General features: G+C 44.1%; 1 protein-coding gene across 1 annotated transcript in view; it reads right to left on the reverse strand.

The window, feature by feature from the left end:
- LOC141252882 (tubby-related protein 1-like) overlaps nt 1-16,409 on the reverse strand; it is a 489,319-nt gene extending 472,910 nt beyond the window's left edge. Inside the window, exons 1-2 of the mRNA XM_073670636.1 lie at nt 16,143-16,409; nt 14,907-14,992 (exon numbers count right to left, since the gene is read on the reverse strand). Coding sequence (XP_073526737.1) covers nt 14,907-14,992; nt 16,143-16,194 — 138 coding nt within the window. The 5' untranslated portion in view covers nt 16,195-16,409. The remainder of the gene's footprint in view (nt 1-14,906; nt 14,993-16,142) is intronic.
- Nucleotides 16,410-17,424: the final 1,015 nt, after the last annotated feature.

Here is a 17,424-nt window from a genome sequence, read left to right on the forward strand (position 1 = left end):
TCAAAGCAAAAACCGCCTGATGACATTGAGTCCTACTGCCAGCATATTAAGGAGGTGTGCAGGATCCCTTCTGTGCAGTTAGAAAGCTTGTGGCATGACCAGACAGGCTTTGGGTGCAGGTGGAGGACCGAGAGGAGGTTGAGGAGGCAGAAGCAGTGGAGGAACTTTGAGATAAAGAGGATTGACGCACAACTCGTGGGGACGGCAAGACTTGGACAGCAGCCCCTTGTCCTGCTATCACCATAGTTACCCAGTGCCCAGTCAGCGACATGTAACGCCCCTGTCCATGCCTACTCGTCCAAGTGTCTGTGGTGAAATGCACCCTGTCACACACACAGTTTCTCAAAGAAGTGGTGATGTTGTGTGCGACATGCTGGTGGAGCGCAGGCACACCTTTCTTTGAGAAGTAGTGCCGACTGGGCATCTGGTACTGGGGCACTGCGACGGACATAAGGTCTCGAAAATCCTCTGTGTCCACCAGGCGGAAAGGCAGCATTTCTGTAGCCAAGAGCTTGCAGATGGTGAAATTCAACCTCTTAGCTTTCTCATGGCTAGGAGGAAATGGTCTTTTACTTGTCCACATCTGAGGGACCGAGGGCTGGCTATTGTGCTTAGACGGGGTTGATAAGGGTGTCCCCGGCAAACTGCCGGTCTGTGAGGAAGATGCAGGCGGACATGTTAGGTTGCCTTGATCCAAAGGTGGTGCTATCGATGTCGGACAGCGCTCAACACCAGCTGGTGTTACCACCTCCAAAGAAAATGATGACCTGCCAATCACGCTGGCTGTTGCGGGTAAAGAGGTGGCAGGTCTGCGCCCCAAAACAGGTGTGACTGCTGTCCCCCCAGTCACAGAGGATGAAGAGGCCGCGGATGCACAAGATATGGCAGACGGTGGTTGGCCCGGCCGGCTAGGCCGCATTGTAGCACACTGAGCTTCCCACTGCAACTTATGCTTCATGTCCATGTGCCGGTTCATGCATGAAGTACTCAAACTATGTATTTTTTGGCCTCTACTTAGCTTTTGCTGACAAATGTTACAGATAACACGAGTTGGGTCATCTTTTTTCGATCTGAAAAAATGCCCAGGCTATGCAAGGCTTAGCACCCATGCGACCTGAAGAGCCACCACGACTTGTGTTGAGAGGCAGAGTTGTGTTTGAGGATGCAGTTGTTGACGTGCTTCCAGTACTACGTGTCTGTCCAGGAAGGCGCAACCTGACCTCGTCGTCACTAGCATTCTCCTCCACCTCCTCTGCTGACCTCATCTCTTGGCTGACTGTGGGTTGACAGTAAGTGGGATCTCCAACCTCATCATCATCACCCTGTGCGTTATCACACCCGTCGTCCTCAGAGCCAACCTGTTCCTGCCCTGACAAAAAAGTAAAGTTGTCGCTCCAATCAGGTATTTGAGTCTCATCATCGTCATCCTCATTGTCTCCACCAACAGGAGTTACAGTTTGGGAATGAGGATCTACATTATGGTCAGAACCTTCAGCGTCTGGCCCTGGATACGACTCATAAAGATTCTGGGCATCAGTGCAGATCATTTCCTCGTCTGGATTCACAGAAGCGCTGGAGCCGACCTCTGATTCCCAGGCTATAGTATGAGTAAACAGCTCTGCAGACTCAACCATCTGTTCTACCTCATACTCAGACGGGCAGCTGGAGATTTGGGAGCTGTGAGGAAGCAAGTGCGATTGGGGTGACACCTTTGAGGACTGGAGTATTTGTGATGTTGAAGTTGATGTGGAGGAGAGCCCACTTAAAGGAACACTTGATATATTGTTGAAGCACCTGCTGTTTTTGTGCCTTATCTGGAATTTGTAGCAATTGGCGTTGCCGAAAGAAAGGGATCTTATCACATTGTCCGCTAAAAAAAGTAGACATTTTAGTTTGGCTGGAAGATGGTCTTTCTTCTGCACATGTTGCTGTTGCTTTAACATCTACCCCACGGACACAACCTTTTTTCCCCTTCCCAACACGCCTATTCCCCTTTCCACCAGCAGCAGGCCTTTTTCCACTCATTTTGGTGGTTAACTAATTCACAACTCTGGAGTTGTTTGCACAAAAAAACAATGGATGGGAACCGAGCAGAGCTGAGTGGCCAAACTGTGGTATTAGGCCAAAACTATTGGCTGGGTTAGATGCAGCAAAAAATTATATTCAATTTGCAACCTGATGGAGGTCAGTATAGATGGACTAATAGAACAAGTCCCACACACAGCTAGAAGCCCAAATATTTTTTCAGAGCTAGATGCAGAAAAATATTATATTCAGTTTGCAACCTGATGGAGGTCAGTATAGATGGACTAATAGAACAAGTCCCACACACTGCTAGAAGGCCAAATATTTTTTCAGAGCTAGATGCAGAAAAATATTATATTCAATTTGCAACCTGATGGAGGTCAGTATAGATGGACTAATAGACCAAGTCCCACACACTGCTAGAAGCCCAAATATTTTTTCAGAGCTAGATGCAGAAAAAAATTATATTCAATTTGCAACCTGATGGAGGTCAGTATAGATGGACTAATAGAACAAGTCCCACACACTGCTAGAAGGCCAAATATTTTTTCAGAGCTAGATGCAGACAAAAAATTATTTTGAATTTACAACCTGATGGAGGTCAGTATAGATGGACTAATAAAACAAGTCCCACACACTGTAGAAGCACAAATATTTTTTCAGAGGTAGATGCAGAAAAAAATTATATTCAGTTTGCAACCTGATGGAGGTGAGTATAGATGGACTAACAGGACAAGTCCACACACTGCTTGACGGCCAAATATTTTTTCAGAGCTAGATGCAGAAAAATATTATATTCAATTGGCAACCTGATGGAGGTCAGTATAGATGGACTAATAGACCAAGTCCCACACACTGCTAGAAGGCCAAATATTTTTTCAGAGCTAGATGCAGAAAAAAATTATATTCAGTTTGCAACCTGATGGAGGTCAGTATAGATGGACTAGTAGAACAAGTCCCACACACAGCTAGAAGGAAAAATATTTTTTCAGAGCTAGATGCAGAAAAAAATTATATTCAATTTGCAACCTTATGGAGGTCAGTATAGATGGACTAATAGAATGATGCTATGCCCAAAAGGTTTTACTTCACTAGGTGCAGTAAAAAAATTGGTATTCTATACACAGGTGGTGTATCTTGCAACACAGATAGGCTACTTCACTGACTAACACACTCTGCAATAGGCCAAAAAGGATTAGCTTTGCTAGATTCAACCAAATGCTGTGAAAAAGACTTGCACAGTACTGGCATAGAAATGCGTGGCAAAAACTGATAGGAACTGATGTAACTTAGTCCTGAAAAGGACTGCAATTACAATTAGTCTTCACTCCCACAATCTATCTATTTAAGAGCACAGACCAGCCTGATAAAAGTCGTAGGAAATGCTGTAACCTTGTCCTTAAAAGGACTGCAATCACAACTATTCCCTACTCCCAAGCTATCTGTAGATTTGTGCGAAAATTGGCTTGAAATGAACAAGGTATACTGCACACAGCAACAGCGGTGCCGTCTAACACACAGCTGCAGCAGTGAGAAAATGGTGGCGACGGGGAAAATGGCTGGGTCTTATAGGGCAAGGACATGGGACATACACTGCCAATGACACATGCCCTTGCTTGTGTGAAAAAAAGCACTTCGCTCCGTGTGTGCGCTGCTGATAGGCTGACAGATTGCACCTCCCCACTGTAAATGCGGGAAAGAGAAAAAAAAATGGAGATCTTCATTATTCCTGCAGAGATCCATCCCCTGCCCCTCCCCTTGCCCCGCTGTACACTCAAACTGCGTATTAACATTAATTTTCATCATTACTGAGAAAAAATCCAGTTATGATTTTGGTGCACGAACAGTTATCGAACATAACCTCGGACAGCCGAATTTTTCTCAAATCGTTCGTGTTCACCGAACGGCTCGAACACCGCCCAAAACAGCTCGAATTTGAGATTGGCTTACAGTTTGAGTCGAACAACGCTCATCTCTACTCGCAAGGGAAGGAGTGACACTTTGGAATGCAGACTTTGATGGAATGGTCTGTGGGCATGATGTCACGTTTGCAGAGTCCCTGGTGTGCCTAAACAGTGAAAATGCCCAACAAGTGCTCCCCTTTTGGAAACTATACCCCCAATGAATTTATCTAGATGTGTAGTGAGCACCTTGAACCACCAGGTGCTTCATATAAAATTATAATGTTGATTTGTAAAAATAAAAAAAAAACACATTTTTTCCACAAAAATGGTAAGCATTATATTTTCACGAGGGTAACAGGAAAAAGCGGACCTCAAAATCTGCTGAGCAAATTCTCCTGAGTACACTGATACCCCATGTTTTGGAGAAAACTACTGTTTGGGCACATGTCATAGCTCGGAAGGGAAGGAGTGATGTTTTGGAATGCAGACTTTGATGGAATGGTCTGTGGGTGTCATGTCACGGTTTCAGAGGCCCTGATGTGCCTAAACAGTGGAAATGGCCCCCTTTTTGGAACTGATACCTGATTTTTGAAGTTTATAATGTAGTGTCATACGTCGGTTGTGTAGGACAACCTAACGAACACTACACAACTGACGTATGACAACCTAACGAACACTATGTCAGTTGTAGTGTTCTTCAGGTTGTCATAAGTCAGAAATTAATTTAGTAGTGCATGGAAGTATAGTACCTTTTGAAGCATTATTTCATGCACAGGCCAGGTTTGTTGGGGCAGGTGTCGCATTGATATGTGGTGTCCTTGCGTATTCCTTTCGTTGTAACAAACCAGGCACCTCTTTTGTGACTTACCTTTTTTGTTGACTTGAGGGACCTCCCCAGGGAAATGTCTGTCCTTGTACAAGTCAAGGTCCTTCAGTTCCAGAAGTACTGGTGTCCTTTCCGTCACCACTGCCAAATATCAGGGCCTTGATAACTACCTCCTGGAAGTGAAGGTATGACGTAGAAGTCTGGCCTGTACATTGTGATAGAAGGAAAGCGTTGTGCATTGTCATCTGTACTATGTGCACGGCCAAATTCTTGTACCACACCTTTAGCCTTTTTCAAAGCACTGTACGGTTGGAGGACTTGATCAGAGAGATCAACTACCCCTATGTACTTGTTGTACCCTACTATACAGTCTGGTTTGACAACCTGTGTAATGAAACCTCGTACAGTGCTGAGGGTGCTGCCATCACCATGTATGGTGGTCAAGAAAAGGACATCCCTCTTGTCCTTGTACTTGATCACCAGCAGGTGGTCGCTACATTGGGCTCTGTTCTCACCCCTTCTGAGCATCAGACCAATTAGCGTCATCGGGAGGCTTCTTTGATTTCTGCGGACTGTACCGCAGGCTGCTGCACCTCGCGCAGAGAAGGACTTGAAGAGAGGGACACTGGTATAAAAGTTATCCACATAGAGGTGATAACTTTTATCCAGCAGTGGGTGCACCAAATCCCACGCAATTCTCCCACTCACTCTCAGAACAGGGGGGCATTCAGGGGCTTCAATTCGGGAGTCATTCCCTTCATAAACTCTAAACTTGTGAGTGTACCCTCAGGTACTCTCACAAAGTTTATAAAGCTTGATTCCATACATGGCCCTCTTACTGGGCAGGTACTGCCGGAATCCAAGCTGCGCCTTAAAATGGATTAAGGGCTCATCCACGCAGATGTCCCTTTGGACATGAACTTGCTGTTGAAGTGCTCAATGATCGGCCGAACTTTGAAAAGACGATCAAAGTTCAGGTCATCGCATGCAGAACACCTTGCATTATCGTTGTAATGCAAGAACTTGTGGATGGCCTCAAAACGTGTCCGGGTCATGACCATTCGGAACACAGGAGTGTTATGCAAAACATCAACACTCCAGTATTGCCAAACTTCTGGCTTCTTCAGGATCCCCATATGAAGGACCAGGCTCCAAAACTTCATCATTTCTACTACGTCTACAGGAGACCAGTAAGAAAATGATGAAGAGGGGTTTTGTTCCAAAAATTGATGAGCGTATAAATTTGTTTGGCTTACAAAATCCTCAGAGAAAAAGACTTTGAAAAAGTCTTTTTCTGTGAGACCGATGATGTCAAACTTGATTCCTGATTCCGACACAAAATCAGGAATCAGTGGCTCATACATTTTTTTGGGGGGGTGAGGTTCATATGGGGTTAGTAGTTGGGGGCACTGGTTCAACTTCTCACCTGGGGCTTCTGCGTGGCAGTTCAGCAGAACCTGCAGAAGAAGAGGAGGAGGAGGAGAAGGAAGAAGAGGAGGAGGAGGAGAAGGAAGAGGAGGAGGAAGAGGAGGACGACGAGGAATCAGAAAAATAAAGAAATGTGGGATCCTCTCCCTCACTGTCAGTGGAGGAGGCACGGAAAGCATATGCCTTCTCCATTGAATAGCAAGTTTGGGATGAGAGGGACATTTTTTTTTTGCATGTGGTGCGTATGTGTTAGTACTTTATTTAGAGTGTGTGTGTCAGTGTGCTTGGTGTGAACTTTTTTTTTCTGAAAAATAGAGAAAAAAAAATGAACTACTGTAGGTGGTGCAAACAGCGAGCACGAGTGCGGATAGATGAACTATGTCACCGATCACTGCTCGGTGGCTGCTGGATTTGCGCACGGATGGGGTGCAAAGGAAGAGGCTTTGTAAAACAGCAAGCACGAGTATGGATCAGTTATCTGCGGTCACTGATCAGCGCTAGGCCACTGCAGGAAGCGCGAAAAAAAACCTCACAAAAGTCGAGCGAACAAGTACTGATCAAATAATGATCAGCACTTGATGGCAGAAAGGGGAATGGGAAGGGGGGAAGGGAGAGAGGGGGATTGAGGTGGTTGAGGAGGAATAAAAAAATCCTACTTATAGTTGTCATCTGTAAAAGGTCTTCTGTAAGATGACTTCTGGAGCAGGAGTGGCGATTGTGGTGCCACAGGCTTCTGTGGCACCGCCACGCCCAGCACGGTCCAAAATCGGACAGTGCAACCGCCCTCTAGAAAATAAAAAAAGGGTAGTTAAAAAAAAAAAGGGTAAAGTAGCGAGAGCTAGTGCTGATCGGTGATTTACGTCACCGATCAACTCTTGGAAGCTGCTGGATGCACGCACTGAGGTGGTGCAAAGTGAGGTGGGGGAGAAAGAATTGACAGGGACAAAAAAAGTCCTGAAAAGCAGTGAGCACGGATGTTGATCAGTGACGTAGTCAGCGTAGTTCAGCGCTCGGCCGCTTCAGGACGCACAAAAAAAGGGGGGATTGGGGTGAATCAGGAGAGATCAGAGATGGACTTAAAAAAGTCTTCTCTGTTCTTCTTTCAGCAACAGCAGGATCAGCAGCAGGATTTGAAGGAGGCTCTGGAGCAGGATCCACAGCTTACAGCAACAGCAGGAGACCAGTGCAGGAGCCCCAGGACACCGGAACAGGAACAGCGACTGGAGCAGGTGAGAGGAAGGTTTTGTGGTGTCACAGGTACAACCCCTGGGATGCTGACACCATCTTCCATGAGGTGATATGGCGCCGGAAATTTAATGCGATCACCGCGATTTTGGTCGCGGGACTGCATTAAACAGGATGAAGTAATAGTACGTCATTGGCCCAATAGTACATCATGGTGACCTGAGCCTATCACCACATATGTCAGAAAGAGGTTAAGGGTATAATCTTCACATATATAACAAAAGAGGTCACTGCTATTGCGACATTGACGCGACATTCTGCAACTTATTACTTATTAAACAGTTTTTCTCCTCATCAAATTTTCTGAACAGAAGAAACACATGAAGACTAGAGTGTCGTTACTGCTGATATTATATAATGCTACTTGGAAATAGACCAAAGTCTGACAGTTGTGTCTGGGAATACCTGAGAGTGAACAACTAATGCAATGCATGATTGGACAGGGCTTAAGTGCTGTATATGATAATGGAGTCCATAGTATGAATTTCCTTGGTTATTTCTACCAAAAATACGTTTCTGAAATAAAAAGTTTAATATAAGTGCCAATTTATTATGCACTATGTACAGTCCTTATTATAATAGTAAAAAGTATGAGTATAGATCAATATTCAGCTTGATCTTTTATTCTGAAGCTAGCCCTGCCCACACACTCCCCTGTGATGACCTCATGTGGGCTAGTCTCTTTCCTTCATGGTTTTATTGAATTTCTAGTTTCTGCGATAACTCCTCGTCAGTTGATCGGAGAAGTTCACAAGTGATGCCATATTTCTTATTGCAATTTTACCTTTCCTTAGAGACCAAACATTACATAACCGCTGTTGGTCATGTTTGCCCTCTTGCATTATACCTCAGCGGCGGGGCACACAGGTACAGAAAAATACGCATCTGTTCCTCAGATAGTCCCGCAGCTAAAAATATGTGTCCCATCACAATCGGAATCATAGAACTTCCAATGTTCCATATTTCATTTTGGTGCCTAAGAGACTGGATATTCAACACATTTGCAAATGAGAATAACCCAGGTATTGTACGGAGTGATGTAGATTCCCTTTGAAGCCTTAACAAGTTGTTTCCTGATCTCTTTCAATCTCTGGCCCATATGTTCAAAGGTGTCTATTCCTCACCCATGTTTCTCTTATCAGGAGGTCCATTTGGTATGGTAATTAGCCTGGATAATTGAGGTTTTCACTTCTTCTGTGGACTGTCATTTGCAGAGCAACAGCTCCTTAGACTGTGAGCTCTTGATCCTTTGACAAATCGTATAGGGGAGGGGGGTAAGAGTGAGAGGGATTTCAGAGGGAGAGAGAGATTTTTAATAATTTCCATGACACTCAGACACTTTTTTTTTCTGGAGTGTGTGTGTGTCTGGAGAGGCAAGGTCTGCAGACTGGAAGGTCACAGCTCAGGAAGAGCTGAAGGCTGTGCTACAACCTGTGTGGGCGAACCCGACACCCCCATGGACTGTGCTATTGTTTACCTTTTGTTTGACCATGAATCTGCATTGCTTATGTCGCTTCAATAAACCTGCAGAGGAATCTGTGTCCTGAGTCTACTTCTGGAAGCAGTTGAGTTAGTCGTCTTACCACAGTTGATGCGAGAGTGCGAGCAAGATTCCAGATAGGTGGATGTCCTGGGTAAAGGCCGCCAGCCAGCCAGAGATGTCTGGCAGCATGGAGGAGCTCCTTAAGCACTTGCTCCAAAGTCAGCAGGAGCAACATCAGCAACATTTGCAAAGCCAGCAGAGCCTAGAACAGCCGAACGGTTAGCAGCAGAAAATGTAGCAGGAGACGAATAAACTCCTGATACAAAAGCTCCAACAACGGCAGTTGGATCTCCGGGCAGGGGAAATCTGCACCAGAGAAACCGCCCCTCCCTCAACTCCAGGTGATTTTTCCTGCATCTGATAGGGGGTAAGGTGAGCGATGCAAAAGATGACTACAGGGGACGATGTTGAGGCATTTCTGACTGTTTTCGAAAGGGTAGCCAAGTGGGAAAAGCTGCCACCAGAGCAGTGGGCGAAGGTGCTGGCCCCCTACTTAATGCGTGAACCCAAAAAGGCATACTATGACCTGGCCCTACAGGATGCACAGGAGTATGCCAAGTTAAAAACCGAGATGTTGGCACGGTCAGGAGTGACTATGTCTGTCAGAGTGCAAAGGGTCCACCACTGGGCGTATACTAGTGACAAACCTCCTCGCTCACAGATGTTTGACTTGCTACATCTAGTCCAGAAGTGGCTGCAGCCAGAGTCTTCCTCTCCTGTGCATATTGTTGAGCATGTGGTGATAGACAGTTTCATCCATTCTTCCCTACCCAGGCTGGTGCAGACCTGGGTTGCCCAGGGCAATCCTCGGAACACGGATGACCTCTTGGGCCTGGTAGAGAGGTACCAAGTGGTCGAAAAATCCCTTGGGAAACCGGACATGGTAAATTCTTGTACTGGGGTACCCAGAGATGGATGGGCTCACCATGTAAGGGGTCTAGAGTCACAAACGGGGGTCATTCCAATCCCACTGAGGGCCCAACAAAGACTGCTGTGAGGGATGTGGTATCTTGGCGGTGTCATAATCCTGGACAGATAGCCACTCGGTACCATATGTCTCCTGAACCAATGGACTGCAGTCTAGGCCGGCATTGCTCTTATTATGCCCATCCAGCCTGTAGCATGGATGCTCAATCTGGTGAAGGGCCGCAGGCGTGTGCCATGTCCATTAATGGAGTGATGGTGCTTGGACTATTGGACTCAGGGAATATCGTAACCTTAATCAGTGCTACCCTTCCCCACCAGCTGATCACTGCCAAAACTGTGGGCATCCTGTGCATATATGGGGATGCCAAGAGCTACCTGGTGGCCAGAGTAACAGTGGGAACAGACTGTGGTGCCCAAATCCACGAGGTCGGGGTGGTCAAGGACCTGATATATCCCATCATATTGGGGCACAATTTTTCTTTGTTCTGGGACTTATAAGGGAAGAGAACCAGACTCAGTCGCGTGGACAAAAGCCAGGTCCCTAGGGAAATACCCCCACCAAAATCTGAAGTGGATGAGTTCCAACTGTGTGTCCTTGTCGATGACGAGGACGAGACTGTGACTGAGGAGGCCGACCTCCCTGAGTTAGAGATTCCCGGAGAGAATTTTGGGTCTGCTCAAGTTCGGGACTTGACCTTGAAGGTGACGTAGGACAATGTTAATGTCTGTAATGGGGTTGCTCAAGAGCTGGGGGCAGACACCAGGTATCCACACTTTGCAGTTCAGGGGGAGCTATTATACCAGGTGACCAAACTAAGAGGTGAGGAGATAGTGGAACAGCTGTTAGATCCCGGGCAATACTGACGGAGGGTATTAAATATGGCCCACTTACATGTTTTGGGGGGATTACCTGGGGGTTGAGAAAACCCAGGAAAGGATAATGAGGAGATTCTATTGGCCAAGATGTTACCAGGAGATCCTAAACTATTGTAGGTCCTGCCCCATCTGCCAGATAACCGCGCCTTCCTCCCATTTCCATAGTCCCCTAGTTCCACTACCGGGATAGAGGTTACATAGTTACATAGTTACATTGTTTATAAGGCCGAAAAAAGACAAGCGTCCATCCAGTTCAGCCTATTTCTTGTGCACTGCAGCTATTCCGCAGCGTTGAGCCAGGGGAAGGCAAAAAAAAAACATGCGGTATAGGCCAATTTACATCATTGAGGAAAATTCACTTCCCGACTCCAATCTGGCAGTCAGATTAAATCCCTGGATTAATTAACTATCACTAAGCATAAGATGTAATTTTATTGTTCTCAAGAAAGCCATCCAGGCCTCTCTTGAACTCATTAAGAGAGTTGGACATCACCACTTCCTCTCCCAAAGAGTTCCAGAGACTCACGGCTCTGACCGTAAAGAATCCCCTTCTATGCTGGTGCAGGAACCTCCTTTCCTCCAGACGCACAGTGTGCCCCCTCGTCTTTGTCACCATCCTTGGTATAAACAGGTCAAGGGAGAGATCTCTGTACTGCCCCCTGATGTATTTATACATGTTTATGAGGTCTCCCCTAAGCCTTCTCTTTTCCAACATAAATAGGCCTAATTTTGACAACCTCTCTGGGTATTCTAGTCCCTCCATTCCCTTTATTACCTTAGTCGCCCTCCTTTGTACCCTCTCTAGCTCCAATATGTCTTTCCTGAGCACCGGAGCCCAGAACTGTGCACAATATTCTAATTGCGGCCTTACCAGTGCTTTATACAGAGGAAGAACAATGTTCTCATCATATGCCCCTCTTCCTCTTCTGATGCATGCCATGACTCTATTTGCCTTCACAGCTGCTGCCTGACACTGGGCGCTCCAATTTAATTTGCTGTTAACCAGGACGCCCAAGGTTCCCTTAAAGAGGATTGCCATGGACATCGTGGGTCCCTTAATTAAATCAGCCCGGGTCAACCAATACATCCTGGTGGTCATGGATTATGCGACACGGTAAACCGAAGCGGTACCATTAAGGAACTCGTCCAGTAAGAGTATAGCCCGGGAGCTGGTCCATAATTTTGCTCGGACATGTGTGCCAAAAGAAATTTTGACAGACCAGGGAACTCCTTTCATGAGAAAAGTGATGAAGAAACCATCCACAGACGGACAGCCTGGTGGAACGCTTTAACAAAACCTTAAAGCGATGCTCAGGAAGGTCATTGAAAAGGATGGGCAAGACTGGGACTACTTGCTTCCATTTCTGCTTTCCTCCATCAGAGAAGTCCCTCAAGCCTCCACTGGCTTCTCTTTGTTCGAGCACTTGTATGGCCGGCATCCAAGAGGTCTCCTAGAAATTGCCAAGGAAACCTGGGAGGCCAAGGTCACGCCCCACCGGAGCATCATTGAACATGTCACCCAGTTGCAAGAGAGAATGGTGAAAGTGATGCCCATCGTGAAGGAACATCTCCTCCAGTCGCAGGAAGCCCAGGCTAGGGTGTACAACCGGTCAGCAAGGCTGAGACAGTTCCAGCCTGGGGATCGCATTCTGGTTCTCATTCCCATCATCAAAAGTATGTTGCTGACTAAGTGGCAAGGCCCGTATGAGGTGGTGGAGAAACTCGGTGAAGTGAACTACAGAGTCCACCAGCCTGGCTGAAGAAAGACACATCAGGTGTACCATGTGACCCTGCTTAAGCTGTGGTAATATCGGGATCCCGTGAGAGCTCCTTGCCTGAGAGCCACTCCTGAAGGCCAGGTGGAAGATGTCACAATAGCGGAGACTCTATCACCAGCCCAGAAGCAACAGTGTCGAGAACTGTTACAGCGGAATCGTGACCTGTTCTCACAGTTGCCAGGGCATACAGTACACAGGTGGTAGAGCATGACGTGCTAACAGAGCCACATATAAGAGTAAACCTGAAACCCTACAGGATTCCTGAAGCACACAGAGAGGTGATCTCCACTGAGGTGAAAAAGATGTTAGACCTCGGTGTGATAGAGCAGTCAAAGAGTGGATAGTCGAGTCCCATGTCCTTGTGCCAAAACCCAATGGGGAGTGGATATTTTGAAATGACTACCGCTGGCTGAATGAGGTGCCCAAGTGTGACACATACCCGTTGCACCGCATCTACAAACTCATCGAAAGGCTTGGACCAGCGAGGTATATCACTACCCTTGATCTTACGAAGGGCTACTGGCAGATCCCCATGTTCCAGACGGGAAAGGAGAATATGGCTTTCTTGACACCTGATGGGTGTTTCCAGTACACTCAAATGTCATTTGGACTGCAGGGGGCCCCTGCCACCTTCCAGAGGGTTATGGATCGGATCCTAGCCCCACATAAGAAATATGCCACAGCCTACCTTGACAACATTGTGGTCGTTAGTCCAGTCTGGGATAGTCATCTACCTAAGGTAAAGCAAATTCTGGATGCTCTAAGGAAGGCAGGATTGATGATAAACCTGAAAAAATATGCCGTTGGAAAGGAGGAAGCCTAGTACTTGGGCTATGTCATAGGGAGAGGCGAAATAAAAGCCACAAGTCAATAAAGTGGAGGCAATCCAGAACTGGCCACAACCGCTCTTTAAGAAGCAAGTGAGAACTTTCCTGGGAAATGTGGGATATTACAGGCTGATTATCCAAAATTTTGCCATGATGGCCGCACCACTTATGGATCTCCTAAAAGGCACCAGATCAACGATGGTGAAATGGATGGAGGAAACAGACTACGTTCCAACGGTTGAAGTGTAAGCAGCCGGTCCTGGTCACACCAGACTTTGAGAAAGAATTTGTGGTCCAGACAGACACTTCAGAAGTTGGCCTAGGAGCCGTATTCTCTCAAGAGATTAATGGGGAAGTACATCCCATTCTCTATCTGAGCTGGAAGCTCTCGCCCTGTGAGAAAAACAATGCAATAGTAGAAAAAGAGTGTTAAGCCATAAAATGGACCGTAGATACACTGAGATACTACCTACTAGGCAAGAAGTTTAAACTGGTTTCAGACCATGCCCCTTTGAGATGGATGAGAGAAAAGAGGTAAAAATGCACTGGTAACTAGATGGTTCTTAGGTCTCCAGGATTTTAATTTTCAAGTGGAGCATAGGCCTGGGAAGTTACACGGGAATGCTGATGCCCTCTCTAGAATTCCTTGTCTGGTGTTATATGTGAGGGGAGGTATGTGTCACTACGGCTGTTAGCCTGTGTGAACTGAACCCATAACTTTTCCCTAGCATGTTATGTGTTGGGGGTGTAATCACCATTGTGATGGGAGTGGTTTTGTGTGAATGGCATAGAGATCAGTGGGAAGTCATTCACCCTACCCCCCCCCCCCCCCAGGGTGTGGCTGAGCTAGGTTAAATGCTCAGTCACTAATTTTTTTTTCTGTTGTTGTGTGGGTCTGAATAGGCAAGGTCTCCAGACTGGAAGGCCATAGCTCAGGATTTGCTGAAGGTTGTGCTACAACCTGTGTAGGCGAACCCCACACTCCCATGGACTGTGCTATCGTTTACCTTTTGTTTGGCCATTATACCTCGAAGACCGTGTTTATTTTACTGAATCTGCAGTGCTTATGCCGCTACGATAAACTTGCAGAGGAAACAGTGTCCTGAGTCTACTTCTGGAAGCAGCCGAGTGAGTCATCTTACCACAACAGGTTGGTAGTTAGTGTTATATAAAACATTGCTTGTTAACCTTTTTCTTCTGGGATCTCACCACTCAGAACATAATGTTTTGTTAACCGTCCATGCCAAAGATAAAAATATGTATCTTAATATATAACTGCATATTTTGGATCAGATTTCTGTTCTTTCTGGTTTCCTCAACTAACTGTTAACTGAACAACGCAATTCTGAAAACAAAATTAAACTGGCCGAATCTCACACCTGCACTTTACAGAAAACTGTCAGCACTATGAGCAAAATGCATGATCAATGATCTAATTATTATTGCTTTGTACTTTAACCTTGTATATATTTTTTTCCTGTAATATGATGGCAGAACTATACATGCATGAATACTTTCTCTTTATACCTTTTTAAATTTCTTTCCCTTCTTTCCCTTTTTGTTTGAATTCATTAAGGTTTCCTCACCATCTTCGTCACCACAGTTTGAATACCCTGATGAAAAATGTAAGCAATAAAAGTTAGCAAATTCTCATTTAACAGTTTGCTTTTAAATTCCCACTGCACAAATATGCTTTAGTTATTGACAATTCCTTTTTATTTCGCAAAATGAATCTATTGTTTGCAGAGATTTGAGCCATCATCTGAATCTAAAAGCCACTTTATATTGCTGTATATACTACAAGTGAATTGCTGAACGCAGATTCAAGTCACCTAAGGGAATGAACAAATACAGTACAGTAAAAAAAAGTGATTCTACAAGTGGAAAAAAAAGTTTTAATCATGCCCCACTTTCCCATATGTGGTATTTCCACATTCAAAAAGTACAATCTACCAAATACACTACAAATATTTAAAGATACAACAAAAAAATGCAATAAGAAGCAATCAAAATGTTATATCCACCAAAAACAAACCCTCACAGCCTCATCGACTGAAAAATGAAAATGAAGCAGATCTTGAAAAGTGGCAATTTTTTCCACCAACTAGCATTTTTGATATCTCTGCAATCAATCCGATTGAGAGGAAAATATTTCCAGGGTCATTGTTACCACATAATGAATACTGTGAAACTAAAACTCAAAAAAATATATATATTTTTTTGCAATTTCACCACACTTTTTCCAGTACATTGCATGGTAAAATTAGTAGTGTCAATCAAAAGTAAAATTTGTTTAATTAAAAAGAAGCCATTATATGGTTATGCCGATGGAAAAATAAATCACTTATGGCTCTTACAGGAAGGGAAGGAACAAAAGAACAAAAGTGGAAAATCACCATGTAAGGAAGACATTAAAGGCTTCCTTATGAGACTTCTATTTCAATAGAAGCTAAACTGGGAATTCTCTAATTGCTGCAAACAAGCCAAGAGCTTTATTTGCTGCCCTTACTCATAGAGGGGGAGCAAAGATGATGTTCTGTTGTCGCAGAAGGGAATGAAATGTTGCTGTTAGTAAGGATATTAGAATACATTGGGTAAAATTTTCCTATTCCTATATTTTTCTAACAGTCTTTCTGTAGAAAACTGTAATTTAGGTAAACAGTTTTATATCTGACCCAACTTCTTATATGGAAATTTTTATAGTCAGCATTATTGGAAAGGCAGTGTGGTGTGGTTTGCACTAATTTATCTTGAACTCAATACCTTTTTTCTTCTCTTTTACATCCTTAGCTGTTTCACCTTTCGATTGAAACATAGTAGCTACAGCTTTCTTTGTGGATTCCACGGACTTTGAACTGGAGTTATATTCTTTATTACTCTTTTCTGATAAAAACAAAGCAAAACATTAATTAAAATAAACTGGATAACAGAATAAGTCTTTAAAAATAGTTTTCATTATTTTAGTCTGATGCAGGCTAATTTCAAAGTTATTTAAAAGTACAAATTATTTTATTTTTGCCCTGGTGCAACTAAAATATGGAATGGGAACAGCATGGGGAAGATGCCTGGCTCCCAAGTCTCTTCTGAGAAAAATGTTGTCAGAGTATTATGCCATTTTTACGGACTGGCAATAAATCATACAAACCCAAAGCAAATATTGATGTTGCAGGAAAAACTGTTAGGAAACATTCCTTCTTGTATTATGACTTATATAATCATGCAAAATTAAAAAGGAGAGAAACAAAAAAGCCTCCTCCACCCCTTTTGGCTATGTTCACAAGTAGCATTTTTGCATTTTCTCATTGCTTTCAATGGTGAAAGAAACATTTACCGGTAAATGTAATTTTAAAATTTTACTACCTTATCTGGGCATGGGGTGTGTGACATGATGAAACATTTATTGTTTAATTTATGAAAAATGAGATTACTGGTCAACTTTTAACCCTTCCTAACAAAACAAAAATTTGGTTCTAAAATTGTGCTGATGTAAAGTACATGGTGGGCCATTTATATGGATACACCTAAAATAGGTGTAGATCATGCACAATGCATGATCTATCTAACTTGTGTCAGTGCAGCACTGACAGACTTCATAACATAGGCATGCTGCTGCATCCCTATGCTATACAAGTGATCAGCCTGCAAAAAATGAAAGCGCCATAGTGGGACAAAGTAAAAAAAAATGAAAGAAAGTGGAATAAAGTAAAAAAAAAAATCTAGAAATAAAAAAATAAATAAATAAAAGAAAAAAAAATATATATATATACAATAATAATAATAATAATAATATATATATATATATATATATATATATATACACACACATATGCATATATACACACACAGGGTGGTCCAAAAGTAGGTGGACAGAAAGTGTAATAAGGTTATGAAGGGGGAGATTTATCAAACACGGTGTTAAGTGAAACTGGCTCAGTTGCCCTTAGTAACCAATCAGATTCCACTTTTCATTCCTCTCAGGCTCTTTGGAAAATGAAAGGTGGAATCTGATTGGTTGCTAAGGGCAACTGAGCCAGTTTCACAGATC

The sequence above is a fragment of the Phyllobates terribilis genome, unplaced genomic scaffold (genome assembly GCF_046119375.1).
Source record: "Phyllobates terribilis strain yellow unplaced genomic scaffold, ASM4611937v1 Scaffold_2__4_contigs__length_985480577, whole genome shotgun sequence".
Classification (NCBI taxonomy): Eukaryota; Metazoa; Chordata; class Amphibia; order Anura; family Dendrobatidae; genus Phyllobates; species Phyllobates terribilis.